We start from the raw sequence: 25,855 nt of genomic DNA on the forward strand, positions 1-25,855 counted from the left end.
TTGTCTCGATCTTAGCAATGTGTTTGATACAGTCTCGCAAAGCATACTTGTTGACAAACTGGTAAGATATGGATTGGATAGACAGACTACGAGATGGGTGGAAAAAGTGGCTAAATTGCTGATCTCAAAGGGTAGTGGTTTAATGACTCCGACAGTCTGAAAGACAGCCAACAAGAAATTGCATAGTATTTAAGGAAGAGATATTTAAAGTCCTGAATCTGGGATGGCACAGTTGCAAGCAGCAGTACAAGATGGTCTGCTGGAAAGGACCTGGTGGACAGCAAGCTGAATATGAAGAAGCAGTGTGCCCCTTCAGTGGAGGCAAAATGTGTCCTTGATTGCACCAACAAGAGTACAGCTAGAGGATCAACAGGATTATTCCACTCGTTTGGCCATGGCTGGAATACTACATCCAGCTTTGGTTCCCCCAGCTCGAGAGAGACATTGACAAACTGGAGATGGTCTAACAGAGGGCCACCAAGATGAGCAGAGTGTTGGAGAACCTGGCCTGAAGAATGGTTGAAGGGATTGGGTTTGTTCAGCCTAGAGAAAAGCGGACTCAAGCCTTCCAACACCTAAAAGGTGGTTATAGAGGAGATGGAGTTACTCTGTTTACAAGGGTGCACAGTGACAGCACAAGCAGCAACAGGCACAAGCTGATTCACGGGAATTCCATCTGGATATAACAAGAAAAGGCTTAAACATTGCAATAGGTCTCCCAGAGAAGTGGTGAAACCTCCCTCACTGGAAATATTCAATACTAAGCTTCAGATGGCCCTGGATAACCCAATCTAAGGCCCAGTTTGGACCATATTACTTCCAGAGGTCTTATCCAGCCTAGACTTTTCTATAGTTCTCTGCTTTTTACAAGCTGTGATCTTCGTTCCCCAAAGACCAATCTGAGATACTCAGCAAACTATATAACTACATTATCTGCAAAATCGTAAATGGACAGATTGATTATTCCCCGTTAGACATAACTGTTCACTCCAAATACACTGAAAAAGGGTTTACTACCTCTGCACCTGTCATATCAATGCTATGTCCATAAAGAAAGAAGCTATACTGACATAAGAAATATATGTTGAGTACCTACAATCCAAGACTTAAGCATGAGGCATTTTTCTTCTCAAAAGGCAAAAAGAATTTGTGTGAAATATTTAAGACATTCATTTATTAAAATCACCCAACTATTCCACACAAAGCTGGTTTCCTTCTGTTGAGAAAATATAGGGCCATAAATTTAGCTATAAAGTTACCCTCGGATTTTTCATGATCCATATAATTGTACAAATAAAAAATGACAAGCAACAAAAGAGAGCATCTGACAGGAAACTGTTTAAATGGCATCCCAGCGAGCATTTCAATCTTTACAGTAGCATCGGAATCAAACATAAGAAAGAATGATTATGCAGCAATTGGATGGATCCAAAATACAGTTCACAACTTTTCCACACACCACCCAGCACAAAACAAATCAAAGTAATAAAGCTGATGCCATTTCCCTTGCTTAAGTCTTTCCACGCAGATATTCATTTACTCTGGCTACAGATTTATTAAGAGCTGGTTATGAAAAATAGTTCACAAAAAAAGTATGAAAAAGGATAAGATTTTTCATCCAAGAAAGAAAACTGCCAATAGGAAGGGAAAAAAGTAAACAACACATGTCAAACTTTATTGCAAAATTCACAAGGTCATATCCTGAACTGACAGAAATTTCACAGTGTAAAGGACCTACATTGGCTTATACCATAACACTGCCTGGCCTAACTAGTCTTACACTCAATCTGTGAAGCAAAGTTTCATGGGAAAGAAGGTCAAATGAATGATGTCAGGAAACTTTCTTTCACTCCACTTGTCTCTCAAAAGTTGACGCTATCAGGATAAGATTGTGTGTGCTTATTCAAGGACTTCCCTCAGCAAATAAAATAGAATAAAAATGCTATGTTAGTATTTTAGATTTTGCAGTGCCTGTATAGCATGAAGAAACACTGACTGGATAGCTTTTTTCCCTCTTCAAAATCCATAAAATGGTAAAGAGCATCAAAATTATAAGATACTAGAGATGATAAATTCTTACAGGTTATAGTTTCTTTTGTCACATTATCAGGCTTCCTTTATGTCCAATTTAACTCAGAAGCAGACTCCTTTTCTGAGTCACAGTGAAAATTTAAGACATCTGTCTTTGCTCTCCTTTTGTATCATAACGAAAGGTTTCGTTTACTTCATGCAAATTTTTCCTTCACTAAGAATTTAAAACCGACAGATGAAAATTCTATAGCCACTCAAGAGTTATAGAAAATAAGCAAATCCATAATTATATTATTCTTTAGAAAAATGAGAAATAACAAAAATTCTTACGTTTTGTCAAAGAACAATTAAATCTTTCTTACAAACTTTAAATATCTGTAGCTGACTGCTCACCATCTGGAAGCTTCTAGTAGAATGAAATTCACACTGCATCATATCAAAGAAGATTGGGATTGTAGCTTTCCGAAGTTCCGTTTCAGGGATAAGTGTCATTTCTAAGATAGGTCCCACCATTTCTGGGATGAACTTGATTTTATGCTGACCTTTAAGAGAAAAGATGCATTTCAGAGTTAACGAACAGCCACTGACTTGGGTAAAAGATAATTGTTATAAAAGCTCTATCAATAAATTCTCATATAGCATAAGAAAGTATTTTTCAAGATCTGACCCTACTAAAACACGTATTATTTATGCCACAAGAGGGGAAGTACGTGGTATGTATAAACCCAACTTAACAAGAGTTGTTGAATCAGTAGTCAAACTGGAACTTGCCGCATTTTCCATGAAGAACCCGTATTTGCACACTCATATTAAGTTTCAAGGGTTTTTTAAAATACAACTTATGGTTAGCAGAGAAGGAGGCTAAAAGGCACATCACTTGTATCAACTTATTTAGACTTCTGTATCTTCTGCAGCGTACAAAATGTCCTCTGTGTCAGTCTATCAAAGTGTCACCACGAGTGCATACTTACACAGCCTCGAGACATGAAAATACATCTTACCAAGTCGACAATATGTCTTCTTTCTTCGAGAGCTGATCTGACTGGCAAACTTTATTTCACATTTATCTTCCCAAGAGAAAACTGCACCTCCCCCAACCCTCCCTGCTACACTCTCCGCACACGGAACAGCAATTAAACCTTGACAGGAACATGGCACCTAATAAATATTGGACTAGTTAAAAACATCTAGTTACTGTTCATATTATTAGCTGAAGTGTAGCGAATGCAGATTATACGTTCTGCAAATTATCTGTTCAGCAACTCCATGGAAAGATGCTGGTGTAGAGCAGTGTAGCACAGCAGCGGAGAGCTCCAGGCAGAGGACTTGATGGCAGAAGTTTAGAAAATACAAATACATTCCCCTCTCAGCAACAGGCTGGGATTCATTTGAACCTCACTACACAACTGGTGACGTTTCTCACAAAAGCAATGTTAATGGATGTATACAGTCAGGCTCATGCGCTGTTTATGCATCCACTGCTGTGGTTCAGACCAGACTTCTTCAGAGCTGAGCTAATTTAAGGAGCCCTCAGCTTCCTCCATTTTAAGACTCTTCTTTCCCATTGCAATTATCAGTGGTATACGACAGAAACAGATTTTAACTCATTTATATTCCACTGCACTACACCAGTACAGCAGTAACTGTGGAAGTCTTTAATTAGCAGTTTCAGTTTTGACCAGAACTAACATAAATGTCAACAAACGTAATCAAGAAGAAATCCTTCACTAACAAAACATGCTACTTTTTTTAGCAGATATAATTTAAGTTACTTGATTTGGCAAACTTCAGAATCCTATTAGCATTAGCAATCCTATTAGGGCAAATTAATACTCAACTAAAACTGCTACTTTGTATGATGCTGCGATGCTGGTTGTTGGCGAGGAATATCAAGTGAGAGGCGTAAAGCTTTCCTCTGTCTCTCTTACAAGTATTATTACATTCGGCCTCTCAGGTGACAGTTTTCTTGTATTATGCCTGAAAAGTGTCAGAGTCAATATTTCAGAAAACAAATAATAGTGACAAAAGTTATTCGTCAGACACAAATTCAATGTCACAAAGTTCTCCGTGTGCCACGGTGGGTTCTTCTATTGCTTTAAGCACAGGGATTCCCTCAGAAAAGTAACTAACAACTTTTCAACTTTAGATGTGAAAAACAGCAAATTCACAAAAGAAGATTTTTTAAAAATCTTTGATCCCCTTTCCTCTTCTCCGGGGGCATATAAACTTCTTGCTCAAAAAGGGAGTCACTGAAGAGCTGATCCGATGAAAAAGGCATGGAGAGCCACAGACCTCACCTCCCAAGGCGCTCACCAGCACCTCCACCGAGGTGAACAGGAGCCGAAGGCGGCCGCAGGACTTGCTCCCGACCTCGCAGGATCTGGCTGGCAGCAGCCAGCCCCACCACCCATGAAGCTGTACCGCAGGCACTCAGCCTTCTTGCCGTTCTCCGACTGTATTTATTAGCGGTGCTGCCTCGCAGGTAATCAGCAACAGGGTTTTTAAATCGAAGAGGACAGAGAGCTTCTCCGAATATGAAATTCAGAAGGACTTGGGGGGAATAGAGACATGCGAGCTACTAGCAGAAAGTATTAAAATCGCTTGTACATTGTACTGCGAAAAAAACCCTCGTCTGCTGTTTGAAACTCACTTAGTTCTTCACGTCGTCTGGAAGGTCCGTGGGTGGCTCCCACCAGAGTTTACGCAGCTCGGCTGCAGAGAAAAACAAGGGGAACGACCTGCCGGGGCGGCGCAGCCGGCGCTGCCTGCTTTGGATGCGAAGCATTCGCCCCGCAGCATGGCTACCCGGAGCCCTTCCTGCTGCAGGCAGCTGCGCTGGGGCCGCAGCAGGCAGGAGCCGGGGCCAGCAGCGACCACGGGAAGGCAGGGCAGCACAAATTAAAACGTTAAGCCACCTTGATCGGTTTTCTTCATCAAGCATGCGCAAGGAGTAACACGGAGAAAGGGTTTGTCCACCAACTGGGCGATAGGGGAGAGGGCAGAGAACCCTGCATGACATCCTTCTGATGCTATGACACACATCGGTGATGGGATGATGCACATGCACGTGTTTGCTACGATGATGTGATCCAGTGCGATGTTGTGCCGCAAAAGAAAGCACAAGAGCAAAACACGAAAGGAAATGATCTTCTCTGGTACTCCCGAGCATCCATCCCAGCTGCCTGTCACAGGCAGCACTTTCTGATAAACAACCCAACAATGAATTCGCCTTTTCTTTTTCCCTGGGAGTGTGGGAACTCCCACGCAGAGACTCAAAATGTGACAAGTCTGGAAGAAAACTGAGGATTCTTTTCTGAAAACCAAATTGTGCAGCTGCTTTAAGAACCACATGCAAAAAAAGTATCCTTTTGAACATGCAAAAACTCCTCTTGCAGTGGCTTCTGCCTTGCCATGAGATGTGCACCTACAGACTGCTCACAACAGGAACAGACTTCATTACGCGAACCAAAGCCGAGGTGCTTCCTTTATTTGGTAACGTGATTTTCATTTCCCAGGTTCTTCTAATTTAAATTTGGGCCACAAAAAACCCTGAATAATTTGCCAGCAACCTCACCTCTCACTTGGGTCAGCTCTGAACATGCATGACTAATTCAGAGAGCGTTATCTGTAATGACTTCTATTTATACAACACTCAAAGTTCAGATCTATTTTTAACCCTGGCTTTCCCTCCAACGACATTAACGTCCCTGTCAAGACACCTTTTTTGACGTCAAGCGCTTGGAGGGAAGGGCCGGGCCAGTGGGCAGCTCGCTGGAGGACAGCAGTAGCAACCATTTCACTTCAGCTTCAGGAATTTTACTTTTCCATCTCCCTCTAGCTGGTTCAGATGTCAACAATAAAAGCAATGTTTTCTGAGCTGGCTTTCCTTGAACAACTTTACCACAAGGATATTATTTTAAATGTCATTACAATTTCTTCAACATATGACTGTTGAAACCATTAACCATTGAAAACTGGTACACATGACCTAGTGTCAAACTGTGTTTTGTATATGCTAAATTGCATCACATAACGCTTTTAAGCGTGTGTTGTTTGAGTTCCTACATTTTCAAGACAGAGGCCATGGCTTGCTTTATGCTTCTCTGATACTTACTGTCTCACCAAGGTCTAAGGAGCCCCAGTTCCAACAAAACAGTGACTCAAAATAATACATTATTTTAAAGTTTAGGTTGTGATATGGAAGGAAAAAAGCCTATAAGGACCAATATACACTGGTTTTGGTGCACACAAGAAAATAAAAGCCTTGCAGTGCTTTCAGAAAGGCACTGCAGCAGGGGCTCTGCACACTGGGACTAGGCTCCCCGAAGCCATCCTCATTGCTGCTGCATCAGAGCACTCAAATCTAAAGCTTTCATGATCAAATCTAGCAGGGTATCAAACAGGACAGCTACAACGAGGATTTAAATAGAAAATCTGTCAGGCTGGATCTCTCATACGTGGTACCCTGTTTAAAACAAAAATCTTATTCCTAAATTACAAGTATTTAAAGTGTGTGCACACAGTTAGCTAGTGTTGCTCTCTACTATACATCCTTTTTTTTTTTTTCTACTTATAGAGGTAGAAAGGTATGAATATTGCAGCCACCACTGCATCAGAAACACACAGAAAAAACTTTTAGAATTTGCATTTTACTATTTCACTTCAGAAAATAAATTACACTCTTAAATGTGCATTATAGCTAGAGGACTGTCTTGTTCCCCACTGGGGAGTTTTAACTCAGCAGGCATCACACGTTAATCATGGTATTCATGAACAAAAAGTGATGAGACAAAATACTAATTTTTGAGGCTTATCCATACCCTTTAATACATAAATCAAAAGTCAGGGTTGTTTGGCTTCATCATATCTTATGCACAATGCCATAGTCATAAAAATTATATGCTCAAGCATATGCGAGAATTACAGCTTTTCACTTCTGATTTTGTTTCTGAACATATACATTAATAATTTGACTAATGTAGTGCAACTTCTGAGGTAAAAGTGTCAAGCGCCCCCCAATCAATTCCCCTGCAGTGGTAAGTCAGAATTCTTTCTTAATTGATGCTGTGACATACATGAGATCGGTAAAGAGCCAGAAGTTAAACACGATCAGCACGGACTATCTGTATTACAAAGAAGATGAGAAAAAGCAAGCTGCTCATTATGAGAAGTACAAAGGCCGCCTTGGATTGGGGTCCTGCCTCCGATTTACCTTTCTCTTGCAGCTTTTGTTGGGAAGAGCAGCAATTTACTGACTCCCTCAACATGTGAGATTTCGGCATTAATGATTCCAGCCACTTACAGAATCACAGACATTAGAGCTAGAGGAGGTCACGGAGTCATCTACCTGGATAATCTCGGTTCATAAAAACTCTATTAAAAATAAAAGGCTTTCATGACAGCACAGAAAGAAATATTGAAGAAAACACCACCCCTCATGCCAATCGATTCACAAAACTCCAGGGGAAATTATTATCATCTCCCTGTTAATGATGAAAAACTGAACCCTAGAGCAACTACATAACTTGTCCAAGAGCAGCCAGTGTCAGCAGCAGTAGTAAAAAGCACAATGCACTCCACAGTCCCCAGCCTGAGCAAAATAATCTCATGTAAGAACAGCCAGATGTATAACTCTGTATGCAAACTTTCCTACTTTCAGTCCAATAAATTCTGGGAAAAGTTTAAGAATCCAAAGATGCTAGAGAAATTAGTAAAGATAACAGTTGAATACAGGACTGTAAGCCTAGAACAGGGAAGGATTTGGCTAATTACTAACAAAGAGGCTGCCAGCGTCCTGAGCTGGATGACCCAGCATCAGGCACGATACTGACTTTATTATCTGTCTGTCAAGTCACACATCACGTGTGTACTACGCTTTAATCTGTTCTCCAGACACTTAATTCATGAAAGATGCTTCTAATAAAAAGTGAACTCAGCTGCTCTCAGAAGCCTTTTCTCATCATTCCAGCAGAGCGGATGCAAACTGTGTGATATCAAATACTTACGAACCCTTGCATTCCCTTCTCTTATATACCCTGATTTTTTTCAAGTTTCAGCAACAACAGTTCAGCTAGAGATATAAGTGAAGTGGCAAATGCATTTATTTCTGATAATTTAAGGAACTTTTGATAGAACTCAGAGGAGCTGAAGTGTCTCTGCTGTTAAGCTCAGGAAAATGAAATCTGGCAGATGAGTACACTCAGGTCACGGTAAATACTCAGTTTCTCATGAAATTCAATCCCCATATAGCTAAATTATACCCACAGAATAGCACAGATTTGAGATAGTCGGATATGCCTAATTTACCTATGAACTCCAGGGATGTCCAAGTTCCCATTCTTTGCTGATCTTCCTGAGTCACTCTGATACAGCCAAACAAGACTGAAAATCAGACTTTAAGCAGAATTTCCAGGCTAAGTTACTGATAACCCTCGGACGCGTTCATTTTGCCACAGTCCCAGTTACTGCATCCACATGTGTGTGTGTATATACACATTTTTAAGCAGACCCCCCCCCCCATTCAACTGATATCACCATAACTGTTTCTTTTTATTTAGCGTGAGGTTGAACACCATGAAAAAACAGAAGATAGGTAAACATTGACTACAGTTATGTATCTACCCAGATGGCGAAATAAGTGTGCAGAGGCGGCCTTATTTCTTAAATCATCTGCTTTTAAAATGCCTTCTGGAAGCCTACCATTATTGCCAGAGAAGGCAAGTTCATTTCATCTCTAACTTGGTTTATACAAACACTGAGTGAAAGCATTAATCAACAGGCGCTCAGGCTACTTACCCAGATTATACCACATATCCCTGATTTCAAAACCGATCTGCCTTCTCATATCACCGTACCTTAAAAAGGAAAACAAAACCACCATTAAAAAAAAAAAATAATCTAATACCAATAAGCAGAAACATCTCATTTCAAAATCTGACCAGCATTCAAAAATATTTGAAATTACAGAGCAGGTTCTCCAAATTCAACCCATACTAATAAGATTACCCAGCCTCCCTCCCCAGCTCAGCAAGGCACCCGTAAACACTGAACTTTGCAGACTGTCCCTTCTACAAAGGGGTGAGATAGAGAGGCTGAAAGCCTCAGCCACGCAGCCAGCAGCTTCTGTTCCTCGCCTTGTGTTAACTTGCTCTCCCTCAAAAGACCCCAGATTTCAATTTCTGCAGCAATACTTACAAAGGGAGAACACACACTAAACATCTACCTGTGCAAAACCTCTCTTTGCCGTATTTTCAGATTAGCTAACCGTCCTTCGGGACACGTGGGTGGTTACAGTGATTAACTGTGAGCATTTTCTATTTTTCAAATGGTAATGGCTGGAGGAAGCATAACAGAGAGCTTCACAGCCTAAGGCTGTATTTTATTTTTATATACTCTCTTAGCATAGCGTTGTCCTAGAAAACACAACAAGGAACATCTTGTGACATCTCGTACCTTGATGCGCAAAATCAGAAAGAGAAGGTTTCTATGTTCCAATGGGATGTTGTGTCCTGCCCGGGCTAGACCAAAAGTGAGTGGTCCCAGGCAGTAAAAGAGCCCGGGTGGAGGTGGGAGCCCGTCCTTCAGCCTCCCTGCTAAACCTGCCTCTCCTCTGCTGCAAAGTTGGTGGCACCAATGCCTCACATCTCCCATCGGGGTTATTTTTATATTCCACTCCCTCTCCACATTAATACCAGGAAAGCTTAATGAATGGAAACATCCTATTGCCTTCATTAATGACGGGATCAGAACCATAATGAGCTCCAAGAATGTATTTGCTACGCAGAGTATTTGTATGTTAAAGATCATTACTTAAATAACGAGATGAGCGAAATGGTAATATCTGGCAACTTGTGGGATTTCTGTGGGATAATAGTGAGATATCCTGTCATTAATATGGATTAAAGAGATTCTTCTGCATCATTAAGAATTTGTTATTATCTAACGCTTAAATGCAATATTTAGCAAAAACTACAAATCACAATAATTAAATTTTAATTATTAAATATTTGACATATTAATTGAAATATATACTTAAAAAGATGGGTGAGTGTGATATTGAATTAACTGATTAATTATACCCTTTTGGCACAGAACTGGTAGTGGTTTCACACAGCAATAAAAGTTAGTGCTTCCAGACCATAAATGTATTGCATCTTGAAGAATTTATGGTCTTGATTTCTATCTCCAGAACATGATTAAATTGAAAATAACAACTTGTAAAATCATTATAAACAGAGATTTACAATTTAGCAAACTTCATTAAGTAACTACTTCAAATGACTTAATCTATTTACTTATATTAGCAGTGAGAAATGTCTGTTGATTTCTTGAATTTCTTCAGCAAGATATACTGCTCAGTTTAATATAAAAATGACTTGAAGAGAATTTCTGTCTAAGGCTCCTGTCCTCACAAAGAGAGAATATCAGCCCACAAACGTATTTGACAGTAATTTCCAGTCCAATTACAGCTCAGCTGTTGGTTTTTTGTACAGGTCAGAAGTCTGATCTGAACTAAAATGCTCACGTAGGTGCACACCAACGTCAGACACAGAGAGCAAGGGGAGACCGACAGCAGCCACGGCTTCGATCCCTCTGCTTGCTAATTGATTGGTGTGCTTTGTCTTTTGCAAGTATCCTTTACACTCTTAATTACACAAGAGAATTTGCATCATTGGTCCCATCTTGTACAAAACCATCTTGTTCCATAAATTCTAAATCTAATGAAATAAAATTCACCTGGCTCCACAAAACCATCTTGATTTCATTTTGCAAACGTGTAACTATAATATTATTTATGATATTTATAGCACAAGCGCAAAAACCTGAGCTCTGCTTGACATCACTTTTCTACTGAACTTGTAAATATTCCTGTTTCATCAAGGAAGCCCCATGAGTCACAGGTACGTACATTAGATCATACAGTGCTTTAAAATTCTGTTTCAACGCTCAGGTAAAGCACAGCTTCCAGAGGAAGCTCCTCAAAACTCGTGACAGAGTGGATGAGTTTGAAGAGCAAAACTTCGCTGCCAAAAAAAAATAGGATGGGACATAGAGCCCTGTCTTTTCTGGTCAAAGCCTGAAACCTACACAGTTAAAGCAATAAGCCTTTTAAAATCACATCTCACTGCAGCAGTGATAAACTCTTCCCATTCTCTGTGATCTCTCTCATCATAATAATGTATAAAAAGGCTTCAGTTTAGAAGGTGAAGTGATACAAAATGCGTCTTCTTTCTCTATATAGATATATATTATACACACAAGGAGTCTGAGCTATACTTGCTCAGGGAATCAGCTTTGAAACTCCCCATTTTTGTGCATTAACTGCAGTAACCCGATTGACTATGGGAACAAACTGCTTTTGCAGGCACTCTTTACAAATATTATGACACAGAAAAAGAATCCACACACCGTGTTTGAAAACATGTAACTGGCTTTTTTCAGTGCTCAGTGTTTAGTCAATTAATGCTAAGGTCCACTACATTGGAACCCCAATGAAATTTAGGAGAAATACATACATTAAACAAAATATTCATGCTCCAGTCTTATTTCCAGTCTTTTTTCTTTTGACAGCTTTCATTTGCTGTGGGATTCTGAATAGCAATCGGGTAGTTCAAGCTCCCTGTTCAGAGGTAGGCAATGTAATCCCTTTTAACCAGGAAAGCATAAAAGACTGCAGTTATACAAACCCATTCTTCAGGGATATCGCAGTGAAACTGGCTGTAGTTACAAAAATTCACTCTAAAGGGCCGTTAGGGACTAAGCAATAAAGAGCGCACGTAAAATGAGATTAGAATAAGCACAAAGCTAAAGTGATTTAAAAATTCAGTTTTATAATATGTTAATACTTCTGAAAAGTCTTGACTTTATGAACATCCTGCGGTATAAAATACTGTCTTCATCAGTAATGAATCATGTAATTTAGATCTTGATTCAAGGGTAGAAACATATGCAATACTTGATTCACGTTTTTAAAACCAACCTTTCATTATACCGTGATTGCATCTCAATTTGAATGGATTTAGCTAAGAAATTAAACTAAAATTATGTTAATAGACCTCAAGTTCTTGTCCATGATTTAGATGACAAATAGGACTTACTTGTTAAGTATTTTTGCTCTTTTAGCACTTGAAAAATTCTCCAGTTGTAAAGACTCTTGTGTGAGAAAAGCAACAGCCAGGTGGAAGTAGTTGTTCCAAAGCTGAAAGCCCCAAAATGACAAGAATAGATACCATTAATTCTCTGAAATGTTTTTCTGCACACCTACAAAACATCTTAGAAGTATCTAAATTATGCACATAAATATTTAAAGGCAAAAATAACAAACACCACAGAGATGGTGTTTCTTGATATATGCTTAGTACATCTCCTCGTTGTGTTTACATTTCCATGAAACATTTCCCATCTACAAATCCTAATTGATTGTGTTTTGATGATTCGAGTAAAATTAAATGTGAACACATAAATACGGAAAAAAAAAAAGGATCCTGAACAAGTGACCTAAACCGGCGTGTTTCTCATCAGCAGGGCACTCAGACGCCACGTCTCGGGCTCCACGTTTCAGGCAATAATTCTGCTAAACATCTGCTGCAGAAAGGGGGATGACACCCCTTTTTGCTGTTCCGGAAGGAAAGGAGGAGTTTTCTGTGATGCTCTGGGTAAGACTTGGCGCTCTTCTAGGACAAGACCCATAAGACACGAATGGATCGTACATACCTGCTGAGCCTGAAATGACTTAACTGGGCTAACTGGTCACCTGGGGTTCACGACACATACATACATCAAAATTAGGCGTTTAGGGCAGAAATTTATTACATTAACATTAGACCCCAAGACACTGGTATTTTTTTCTTACCTGTAACTCAAAGTTGGCTTGATCAAGAAATTTTTTGTTTAGCATATCTGCATACTGATTAATTGCTCGCAGGAAGACTCTGAAAGATCAAGAGAAAATTACATAATTACACACTCTTCTGTGGTACCTTTGTACATTTGGCATCTCAATTAGACAAAAATCTGCGTCTGTCTGGAAAGTAAAATTTGTAGCTGTTATTTGAAAAGCAGTGTGATCTCACCACTGTTAAGTATACAGAATTCTATGCAGATGTTCTCAAAATTAATCAAGTAAATTAGCATATGCAGAAACACAAAGAATGTTTTGGATAAAATCACTTGTCTTTCAAATATCTCATGATAATCAAGAGATCATTAAAAATTCAGTTTATTAGAAAAAAGTATATATAGTTTTAAAGTTACAGCATCATAGTGTTGTATGTTGTATCTAACCTAGACCTGCAATTGGCTGCACTTTAACTTGCAGGTCAAGCAAAACATGTTTTTAAACACAAGGCAAATGCTATTTTACTTATGGCACAATAACACACAAAAATGCTGTTGAAGGACAATCTTCTAATCATTGTTCACTGTTCTACTTCTAAAATGCTAATTCAGTACCCAGTGTAGTTTACTGCTTTTCTAAAAAGGATGCTTCTTAAATCGCAATAGGAGTTGGCTTGACAAGCTTTAAAAATAAAACCAAATGGTATAGTATAAGTAGGTCACTACATATTCATGGTGCTGAAAAGTAAACATATTATTCTTTGGTACCCTAATCTCCATTTTCAAAATAAACATTAGATTCCTCCTGAAAACTTTAAATTTATGCTATGAAACTGCCAGCTAGTGCCCAGACAAATGAGCTTGTCTTTTGAGCAGACTGTGGTAGAGATTTATGTCTCCTGAAAGTACCAGCAACGATAAAGACCACTCATGACACGTACTACTTTTCTTCCCGCCCAATAGTAATCTTTAAAAAGAGAGTTCACTATCGAATGCAAATACCAAAGTTAATCTTTCTACAGGCTGACAAACAAATATCAGAATTATTTAAAACAAACCAGTAGAGACAGTTAGAAAGATCTTTTACTGAATTTAAGATACCTAAGTGATCTCTCCTGAAAAAAACCTATTATTTAGCTAAATGTTTGCTAACCCAAGAGAAATGAAGCCTCCAGATAACACACAGGCATCAGGATGCTAAGAGAGATTATTTATGTATACTAAATTAATAAAGTAAGGCAAAAATTTTGATGCCACTGGGATGTATCTGTACTATAAAGTCAGATCACCTCCACAGTAGTGTAATGGAGGAGAAGGAAAGTATCCAAATGTGAAAATAAAAATTAAATTTATAAAAGAAAATACAAAAGAAAATTTAAAAGCTGAAAGAATATATGAAATATAAATGAATATATAAAAAAATTAAATACATACATATACGTAGGTATACACACATCCATACATTTTACAGTATTACTCTTTATAGCTAAGCTGTCATAGGCATCTTCGCACTTGCATCCAGCATACACAGAGATGCATTTCAGGAACAGCACTTCTGCGCATTATTCACCAGCATCTTTGTCAGTGTATATATTTGGAAACAACTTAAGAGATTTTATAAATGAGATGAATTCAGCATACACGATAACACACTGCAGATACACGTATTGTAGATCTATGATTCAATTACTGAGCTGTAGCATATACTAAGATTGAAACTGAAGTTATCCATGTAATCAGACTATCAACAGTTTGATATGTAGACTCATACCTTGTTTTGTTTTGTGGTTTTAAAGTCTGATAAGACTATGAGATTTCTAAGTCTTCCTAGAAGAATTAGTAATTTAACATAGTAGGAAGGGCCATCTAACGCTCCTTGCCTTATGAAGATAAAATCAGTTCCAATACAGGGAGGATTATGCCTACAATTTAATTATGTTGCTTCAAGACATCACTGTAATGTATTCAATCTGCTCCATCTAATTAAGCTTTGGAACAATCTCATTACTTTACATACCATTATTTTTCTTGAAATTTTAACTCTCATTTTTCCCTGATATTAATTCTAGTGCATACCAATACAGAACAAATAATGCAGAATCTACTGTACATTGCAACTGCAAAAGGACCATAGCACAGCACATCTGCTCAACTGCAGTTGTAATCAAAGAACACCGTCCTCTCACAGCCCATGTGCTACCCCTGTAATCAGCCTGCTTTAGGAAGGTAGGTATTCCTCCCAACTTTCTACAAAAGAACATCAAAAGAAGAGATGCAGAGATTTAAGTGTTGATTTTTGAATTATTCAAACTCCATTTTAATTTTGATTTAATTTGATGATACACTCAATCCTTCCGTTACCGGATAAAACACTTCCTAACGCATGTCAGTGAAGAAAGCCCAGTTCTTGTCCCAGTGAAAGTCAACAGAACAGTATGTTTATTGTAACAGTGTATCTTCAGTTGCAAATCAAATGTAAGTCAATGAGGATTTTGTGCCTGTTTCAATCAGTACTGAAAAGATTGCTGGAAATATTGACAGTCCCTTTCCTACAACATGGGGAGCAGTCAAAATATGACTAGTCCAGATCATGGTACTGCAAAGTGGAACATGACAGGCACAGTACAGTAACAGTAAGATCCATCCTGAATAATTCAGATTTAACTGAGGAAAAGGGAAGTCATGAAGTGGATTAATCAGCAACGAATTTAAGCACTACAACCTCCTGGCACAACTGAAATCACTAGAATGACCCTGTCGTGGCTAAGCTCACAGCGCTTTCTAGTATCATCTAGTACCTCCAGTGCCAAGAAAAAACAGCAAAATTATGATGATTTTTATCTGATGAAGTTAATTTTAAGATTATATATTAAAATATTGGCAATAAGAAGTAGCAAGTTGTATAGCATACTGGGACGACAAGAGCAGAGAGATTTCATCACAGTACTCCTCCTTCACCTTGGTGTAAAGCTTTATTGTTACGGGGCCCAACAAGGAAAGGCTGGATTTAGACAAATGTAGTTTTCTATCAGGCTGAGATCACTGACTACCACTCTGTGTACTCCTGACCACCTCGTAATCTCTTACATACCCACACAAGAGTGAGGAGAGGTGTCAGCTGAGAAAAAAGGTAAGTATTCCTACGTGGAGCATTCAAACACCATCCCGTGAATGAGCTGCAATCTGGCGAAAAAGAATCAGAAGAAATAACAACGGACACAGGGCTACAGGGCAGAAGTAAGATGGTTAGGTTGGCATCGCTTCACCATTTTGGTACGACACTCAGTTGTATGGTTAATCAGACAGAAAGATTACTACCCTGAAGAGATCATTTGGATAGAAAAAAAATTTACCTGATGAATTCTTGGCTATAATCTACGAAATGGTATGTGATCACCTGTGAAGTTTGCTCCAACTCATGAATGTAAAACCGGTTCAGGTTTATGCCCAAATAAAATTCAAAAGAGGAAGCAAAAAAATTTTATGAATCATTCCAGGTGTTAGTTTAATCTTCTTCCTCTTCCAAAGCAGTTACAGATAATTTTCAGTAACTTCACTGTCAAAGTTAGAGAAACTGAAAAGATTGAGGGAAAGGTGGCTCTTCAGACTAGGCAGAATTAAACCAAATGCATCAGTTCTGTACTGAAGAATAAGCTGGCTGCTGCTAACACATGTAAGGATGAAAGGTGTACTTGGACATCACTGGGCCAACAGACAACTAATCAAAACTATCTCCTATGCTCAGATGGAGAACATGAATCCGCAGTGGCATACCTTATCTTGCTGTAATTAATAATGAAGATTAGCTTCCAGTTGCACGTGCATAAGAAGAAGTGCTTTTCTTGAAGTTCAGTTTCGATTAACAAAAGAATACATTATCTGTGTCAGGAAGAGCCACAAAAGTTAAACCTTGCAAAAGAGAGAAGTTCAGAGACTGGAACTGATCACAATGTACTTCGCTGCAATACTGAGAATGTCACACACAGCAACAAAATCTAATGCTAACATATTGGAAAAGATTTGTTAGACAAAGACTTTATCAACCCAATTAAAAGAAGGAAATTAACATTTCCTATGATGTGACTGGAATAGAAGGAATATGATTACAGAAGGAAGTCACTTCAGGATATGTGGAAGGAAGAATGACCGTTGCTAAAGGGCATAAGTATCTACCAAATAACATATCTTAAAAACACAACTGCCCCCCACCCCTCCCTTCTTCCCAGGCTCAGCTTTGCTCCTCATTCCTCTACCTCCTTCCCCCAGCGGCACAGGGGGACGGGGAATGGGCGTTGCGGTCAGTTCCTCACACGTTGTCTCTGCCGCTCCTTCCTCCTCAGGGGGAGGACTCCTCACACTCCTCCCCTGCTGCAGCGTGGCTCCTTCCCACGGGGGTCAGCCTGCCACGAGCTTCTCCAACGCGAATCCTTTCCACACACTGCAGTCCTTCACGAACTGCTCCAGCCTGGGCTTTCCCATGGAGTCACGGCCTTCTCCAGGCCCAGCCGCCTGCTCCGGCGTGGGGTCCTCCACGGGCTGCAGGGGAATCTCTGCTCCGCCGTTAACCTCCATGGGCTGCAGGGGAATCTCTGCTCCACCGTTAACCTCCATGGGCTGCAGGGGAGTCTCTGCTCCACCGTTAACCTCCACGGGCTGCAGGGGGACAGCCTGCCCTCTCACCACAGGCTGCAGCGGAATCCCTGCTCTGGCGCACCTCCTCCCCCTCCTTCTTCACTGACCTCGGTGTCTGCATGGCTGTTTCTCTCACATCCCACTCCTCTCTCCACTGTAGCTCTTCTTCTTCTTTTCAGCAGTCTTTCCCTTCTTAAATATGTTATCATAGAGCTGCTAGCACCGTCACTGATCGGCTCGGCCTTGGCCAGAGGCGGGTCGGAGTTGGAGCCGGGGAAGCTTCTAGCAGCTCCTCACAGGAGCCAGCCCTGTAGCCTCTCCCCTCTCCCCAAACCCTGCCACACAAACCCAACACAGACACCTTGATCAGTTCTCCATAAGTCAAAAGGAATAATGAATTGCACAAACACACGGTGGAAGGCTGCAAAAGCGCGTTAGTCAGATGGTGGGCAGTAAAACAGCTGAGCAACAAAGTGCCATCATGTTGTAAAATGCTCAGTCAGGGCTGTATTATGAGAAGGGTCCACCGTAAGACACGAAACATTTCTTCTTATCTACTTGGCCCTTGGCAAGGCCTCGGCTGGAATATTGTTCAGTTGAAGCCACCACGCTTCAAGAGTGACACAAAAATATGGCAGAGAGCTCAGGTGAGAGAAGCAAGAGGACAGGAGATGCTGCAGAAAGCCATGACACAGGTTAGACATTAGGAAATACTTTGTGATGCTAAGGACAGGCCATCAAGAGCAGAAATTCTCAAAAAAACCCACCAAAACAAAAAAAAACCAGGTTAAGCAAGCACCTGTGATCTGGTCGGGTATCATTCACCTTGTCCTGCCTTGGGCAAAAGGACAGATCAGTACTAATTTCTTCAGTAATTTCTCCCCATTTATGGCTCTCAATCCAGAGTCAATAAATCAATTAATATGCTGCTGATTCAAGCCATGAACTAACTTCAATTGCAACTACTGAATTCTGGGTATTTTTACTGTTATTGATTACTAATCACTTCCAATAGGCCCATAGGTCTTTAATTGCTTTGTGGATGCACGCTTAGAGATTGCTCCACCAAGTACTGCAAAAATTAATGGTTCAATTCTGTAATTTTACCTTTGCAGAGAGGCTCTTTTTTCCTACAACCTCACTGAATTCAGGAGGCTGTTCATATATATCAAATCTAGACTTCAACTGGCAATAATAAATGAAGAAGGGACAAAGGGATTCAATTTATAAGTGTAACGGTAGTCACTGTGCCAAACAACTCATTTTTTTTCTCTTTCTCAGGTACAGTCGTTTTTTCTTCCTCTATTCTCTATTATAATTAGTCAAGTGCCCTGATTTGCTTCTTCACTCCTGTTTAAAAATATTCTATGCCCCATTTTCTTTCATTCAGCTTCTCACACCGTTGGAAAGTATTTGCAAAAGCTAAAGGAGCCGAGGAAAGCTGGAAGCCACATGATGCTGCAACATACCTCTCTCATCAGGTAATGCACACACACAAATCAAACTGCCTCTGCAAAAAGATTTTTCTGGAGAAATAATCTAGAGAGAGATATTCTAAAAGCAGAAACATGCTTACAGTATATTCCATTTTGTACATTATTTAGTTAGCTCTAGTACCCAGGGATTCGGATTTACAGTATAAGCACTTATGCAAAATACTTACGACAGGAAAATCTGAAACAATACAAGCTACAAATGTACCCCCCGGTATTTTTCCTTAAGTGCACATCAAAAAAGAAGAACGGAAGAACGAACGAATGACTTCCCTAATGACAGAATAATTATCTAAACAAGAATATACAGACACAGCTTAAAATAATTTAGGTTTAGCTGATAATTCAATAAAAGAGAGGGAATTCGGAGTGAGGTTATAAAAGGCACTATTATGATGTCATTTCAGTTAATTTAGATGGGAGGATAATGAATGCTTTATTACAGCTGATCAGCCTTCCTGCACATCATCATGCTTTCCATGCTCGAGCTTTTGCTTCTCCGGGAGACAAATTTACTCTGCATATATGAGACAGACTAGTCTTATCTTGTCAGACTGCGTATGAAACAACAGACCTAGACCTTGAAAGCCCAATGCAAAACCCAAACCTGAACAAATGCTCACTAAAGCATGAATAGCAAAGCCTTCTTTCAAACAGCAATCACTTCAACTACCTTCAAATGCTTGTTCAACGTCTCAGTGTTGCAAAGCACAGTTAAGTTTTAAGCAACTTTTTTACTTAGATATGAATTAAAACTTGTATGTTAATACACTCCTATAACCACTTCTCTATTGGCATTGCATGCAGTATGGTGATTGTCCAATTATTTTAACCCTGGAACACAGAGAACATGTAGTGACCTCATATGCGTATTTCGTGCAAGTCAAATGAAAGTCGGAATCATTAAAATGAGTGAGCATGAAGGTAGCTGCCCTCCTTGCATCTCCCCCCAATTTTCTCACTCCCCGAATTCTCTCTCTCTTTTCTTTTCTGGTGATGTTATTACTGTGCACCCGTCTTCACACCTCCAGACCTGACAACCGACCAGCCCAAATGAAGGCTTCCAAAATCCTTTTCATTTTACACTTCTGTATATGATACTTGTCTGTCCAGTCTACCTCCCTCTCCCTCCCCCCCCCCCATATGTTCAAAAGGTTCCTTGTAATATCCTCTAATTAATCAGGCAAAAGAGCAGTCAAAACTTAAAAAAAAAAAAAAAAAAGAAGAAACAAAACCCTTGATAATTTGCTTTCTTTTGAATTACAATTCCTGGGCTGACTATGATAATAGCACAGAGTAATCCCAATGAAGACTTGCTACTAAGTACTTACATTAGCATAATCTTCTCATAATGTCTACTCCACACCAGCACAGGTGCACCATGTCACTTTATTAACCTATTTTCTAATAAATATTTCAGAAACGGTTTTAGCATATTATCTATAATCACTGACACTTCTTTTCTAATTTATATTCTGTGCTGTGTGTCCTCTAAAACAATGGGGACAGATGAATGAAAAATAAATGCAAGTTACAAAATTCTGAAGGACAAACTTGTGGTCTGACTACCAATAACAGGTACCGTATAACAGGCACTATGTATTATTTTTCAAAACCACCTTTGTAGTACAGCTATCTCGCACCTTAAAATCAAACTGACAAAACAACCCTGTTGGAGTAGACAGGCAAGAGTGTTACACCACTGGTCAATCAAATGATAAACCTTTAGAGAAATAAACAGTATTAAAAAAGGGTCTGGATTTACAGTCTATTCAAATGTCCTTGCAGAAGTACTCTGCCTACCTAGCAGCCGGACGGATCCACGCTGATACACAGTCCACCTCAGACACCTGCTAAAATCGACGGGACTTAAAGCATCCTTAGCATGAGGACAGCACCAATGCAACGCTCAACCTGAAGCCTAGCTGTCTGTTTAATGGACTTGGCGTAGAGTCAGAGGAGCACAGAGATGCTGAGGTTGGAAGGTGCCTCTGGAGGTCTCTGGTCAAACTGGAGCAGGTTGCTCAGGGCTGTGTCCGGTTGGGTTTTGAGTATCTCCAGGGATGGAGACTGCCTTGGGCAGCCTCTTCGGACAACCTGTGGCAGTGTCTGACTGCCCTCACTCTCCTCCTTTCTCGACTACTTGTCTGAAGCCTAGGCTGTGGTTCCTTGATGACTTTCAGAGTGCAGGAAAGAAGAAGCTTTAGACTTCTATACTCTTTTTTCAAAAGCACCAGTACACTTTGTCTCCTGAAATTTTATCTAAGATGTGACTCCAGCCATGGATATAACCTTATGTACTAAATTTCACCACCTAGAGAATTTTATGACAGAGCAATAAAAGCTTGGAAATAGTGTTTTCTAATGGAAATGCTAGAAGACAATTTAATTTAGGAGTTTTTAGCTAAGGCTACAATACTGAGAAAGTAGCATCTGTTGCAAGTGGACAGCATTAGCGTTCCTCTAACCCAAAAGTTAATATTCTAAAGGAAGAAGACTTACTGAATTCAAAGAGACTCTTTCTATTATGGTAGTTGGCAAAAACTTGCAATAGATCTTGTAATTTAAAACAAATGTAATTTGTTGTAGTACTGCTGGAAGAAATCTCTGCAATCAGGTTAGCTATTAAACAAGCAGTTTTCATTATAATGTGCTGCTCAATAAAATGCAAAAAGTCTTTGCTACGGTACAGATATCATCACTTTATCCTCGGTGAGTTTATTGGCTAAAAAACATCCCTTCCAAGCAAGTGTGCACCACAGAGGACAGCTTCGTGGGCTCTCAGATGATCAGAACCTGCTGGCCAGGGCTGGTGGATCGTTCCCCAGGCTTCAACACCCAGCTCTCCTGGCAGCCTGATGCTTTCACGGGCCAACAGCAGCCGTGGGTGCAAACAGATGCTGAACCGAGCTCTGCCTTTCCAAACTGGGAAGGAAGATGGCTTTCCTCATACCCCCTCCGCGGAAGATGTCTGCAGGCCATTAACAACACAAGAGTGGAGTCTCTTGAAAGATGTCATCTTAGTTCTTATTTTGACTTGATCTTACATGGGAATTCAGCTAGTTTTTGCAGTGGTAAAAATGAATAAAGCAGAAGATGTTTCTTCCTATTGCACTGCTTTTTAAAGAAGTATTCAGTCTGGAAAGAGAAATAATTAAAAGAAGAGAAGCTACTCATGGGAAGCGTGGGAAAGGACATCGCAGGTAAATTTTCCTGCAAGGCGCGAAAAGTTCTGACTGAATTTGGCCAAAAGTTTTCAAATACTTGACAGTGTCTCACGGTTTGCAGCACGGGAACCTCCCTCATTTTCTGCTGACAGCACTGTCCTCTGTAACTTACCCATTTCCATGGATACCTAGATGTGAATACAGATTAAGGCTACTTTAGGTAATTATGGATAAATCAATAGAATCGATTCCCTGCATTTTAAGTTCTTTGGCATTTTCATCAATCTTGCAATCAATTGTTAAGACAATTGCAGCTGGCTAAACAAATGTCATAATGTTGCTTGAAAAATAATCTCAATTTTTCCTGTGGGCATTTAATTACTTTATCAAAGTCCACCACAGAATACTAATGAGGAAAAAGAAAGTAATCTGCAGACAAAGAAGGTGTCCAAAGGTTAGTTTAACACCTCTTCAGTGCTGCTGGGGTCACAAACCAGCTGTGCTTAGCAACTCAGTTTGCTGGAGAGGTCTCTTCTCTTTGTCCATCACCCAAAACGTAAAGTTCATCTTGATGCCTGATGGCAGGAAGTTTCCATGGGAGCTGAAAAGAATTTGGCTTTTAGTCCTATGCCTTACTACTACTTTTATTGTCTAACTACCAAAAATCACAAACACAGCAACACTGTCCAGAAGAGCTGAACCTTCACAAAATTGGGATCCACCTCCCCAACAAACACACACAAGAAGCGATACCCTAGGAAGAGGTTAAAATGCGATTTCTTGTCATAGATGAGAACGATAAACCGCAGCAGCTGCTCTGCTTTGCTGTTCCGCAGATGCTTATGCGGCTGACAGCTTTGTGAAGGGATCGCTAATGCTGGTAAAGTAAAAAAAACCTTACTGGAGCTTTAGGTAAGCCTGCATTTGATCCAAAGTGTGGCTCTTGGATATTAAAGTGACACAAAACGTTTTAAGAAGGCAGTGGGGTATGTGAGGGAAATAGCGAAGCGAGACGAGAACAGCGCTCGTCTCCTGTACAGACTATTGCTCGCCTAAACCCAGCTATTAACCTTTGGACAAGATCAGTGGTTTGCTATTCTTTTAATTTCTCTTTCAGGCTCCTGTCTGATACTGTTTGTAGCAACGAGACAGGACTGGAATAAATGCTTCAATACGATGCTTCAATACCTGCCAGTAACAGAAATCCTCCCAGCACAACGCCCATCAGGAGCTCGTCCCTTGGGCCATTATTAGCAGGGTTTTTGGCTCCTGTGGAGAGAGTTGATGTATCCTGCATACAAGGGATCGCACATGGAAACACTCACAGATGATACAGCACAAAAATGAGGCTTGCAGGGCAGATAATAACACTGTAACATTTATAATGGTTTTTTTTTTTTTCTGTTCTAGTATGGCTCTTATTTTGGGGAAGCCCAGAAACACTGATTACCTCTGATTGCCTTCAGCACTCATTTCATCCTTACTAGGCATGTGTTTTCTCCAATTTAGAAGGGCTAAGTAACGCTGCAGATAAAAACGAACTGTCTCATAAGAAACCGCAATGGAACTGAACAATCAAACCCATTTTGGTTCGCTCTTTTAACAAGCCTAGCACACGCCAGCAGAACTGCAGGGCAGCAGAGGGACATTTCCGACACCGCAAACAGATCAATTTGCAGCCTTTAAGCAGGTATCTCCTGCATCAAAACAAGGTGCTTTTGTGCAAGGTGGCTGCAGCCTGCAGTCTTTGGATGTGTTCAAGGCTAGGGAGGATCCGGCGCTCACTCTGACATGCCAGTCCTCCCTGGAATTTTACAGCTGGTAATTAGTTTCTGCCTGGTAAAGTCAAAGCCTCAGAGGCAAAAGCAATCGGGTGGCAAAAAAACGGCCAAGTGTGCCAATGGGACAAAGTTTTTGCTAAAAAATTTTTGTATTAAATACGTTGTGAAATATAATTGCGGATATATATGTCACTGATATGAACACGCCATTGTTGATGAGTACAGCCAAATGTGTCTTTCATTTTGTTAAGAAGCTTAACCCATTTTTCCAGACATTTAGACCAGAATACATTAAGCTCCATTCTCTGACTGTCAAACACATGTAACACGCAGAAAGCAGGATCTGCTCCACCTCCGGAGGACGTAGGCACGCAGCCGATACAATCCACACCCTGCCCCAGCATCCCCACGGATGAAGAAGATTAAAGCTTGGAAGCATCACTAAAGCACACCCGTTCTCTAGGGAAGGCTGAGCATCTCTGTAGAGTTATACGACAAATATTGGCTTCAGAAGCCTTGCAACTGGATCCTCCAGAATGAAATCTGGTTCTCTGCAATTTCTTTTATGCAATACTTTAATTTCACTCTCTCTGCTAATCCTGAGGAAGCTCTTTAAGCTACTAAAATATGCTACACGGATAAAGCAGTTTTAAAACTACAGGAAGCTATCTGGCTTTTGAAACACAAATAGGAGCTTGGAAACCCTTTTCTTAGTGCGCTGCAAGACTAAAATTTTATTTCTGACAGCTGAGTTTGTAAGACAGCGTAATAACCTAAAGGTACGGCTGCCATACGTTGAATCCTCACCTTTGCTAAGGCAGAGCCATATAAAAGTTTGCTTTAATGTGGACACAGCAATAAGCGCATCCCCCATACTAAGGCAGGTCTATTTACTTTGTCCAAAAAGCAGCACTTTGAATTTGGAAATTACGCTAATTTGGAAAAGTTCCTGACTCCAGCAGCATCGCTGGACACCAGCAAATTGGAGCATCATAAATCCCACAGTGCAGATGGTGCGACGCATGGCGCGGCAGCGCCAGCGCAGTTAATTCAGACACAGGGCTGTGCTGCGGATGTATTTCTGAGCCTCGCACGGACAAGACAGACAGCCAGTCACTTCACAAAAATCAATGCCACTGGACTGATTTTCCTGGACCGGGTCAAAGTATAGTTGGGCAAAAGGCCCGCATAACATTTATGCACCATTTATGCTCCTTTTACATTCTCCTCTGGCCTGAATTACACATTTTGGCTATCTCTAGACAGATAATTTATACTGCCAATGGCACTGAAAGCCAGCAGCTTCTCTATGAGTAGACTGTAATTATTTTATGGGCTCGTATGGGCAATAGAAACTAAATGGGGAAAAATCCAGACTGGCCCCAACGCTAGGAGGTTTTCCCGCCCAGAAAAAAACAACCAAACAAAGTGTTCACGTTGGGTTTTTTTTTAACCAATGGTTGCATATATAGTAACATCTAAAGTTCTCCTGATCTTATACAGCATAACACTATGTATGAAAGAGCATATTACTTTGCTATTGAAATGTTACCAGACTGGAAAGAGCTGACTTTCCTCCTGACTGAGCCTCGGCTGAGCTTTCGGGGCCGATGACCAGCACCCTGCGGCTCCGAACCCCGACGCAGCCACCGCTGCCTGCAGCCACGATCCAGGCGGGGAGGCCACGAGCTGCGCCCCTTCCCTGCAGCTCGTCACAAGGGTGCGTGTGTTCATGCGACAGGGTCTTTTTTATTCATGGTAAACCATAAAAGCCTTCAAGGATTTTATGGCTTTTAAGTTTACTCGTTCCTGTAGGAATACAAGTTTCTAATTCAGAAAGTTTTCAACTACTCAGAGCATCAAGGTTTTTTTTTTTCCCCCATTATGTTACTGTTATCGTATTTTCCAAAATTTT

General features: G+C 40.3%; 1 protein-coding gene across 2 annotated transcripts in view; it reads right to left on the minus strand.

Moving 5' to 3' along the window:
• DOCK1 (dedicator of cytokinesis 1) overlaps positions 1-25,855 on the minus strand; it is a 318,400-nt gene that overhangs the window by 74,479 nt on the left and 218,066 nt on the right. For both annotated transcript variants that reach the window (XM_050899443.1, XM_050899442.1), the window contains exons 30-33: positions 12,884-12,962; positions 12,129-12,229; positions 8,827-8,885; positions 2,425-2,573 (exon numbers count right to left, since the gene is read on the minus strand). In XM_050899443.1, coding sequence (XP_050755400.1) covers positions 2,425-2,573; positions 8,827-8,885; positions 12,129-12,229; positions 12,884-12,962 — 388 coding nt within the window. The remainder of the gene's footprint in view (positions 1-2,424; positions 2,574-8,826; positions 8,886-12,128; positions 12,230-12,883; positions 12,963-25,855) is intronic.

The sequence above is a fragment of the Gymnogyps californianus genome, chromosome 6 (genome assembly GCF_018139145.2).
Source record: "Gymnogyps californianus isolate 813 chromosome 6, ASM1813914v2, whole genome shotgun sequence".
NCBI lineage: Eukaryota > Metazoa > Chordata > Aves > Accipitriformes > Cathartidae > Gymnogyps > Gymnogyps californianus.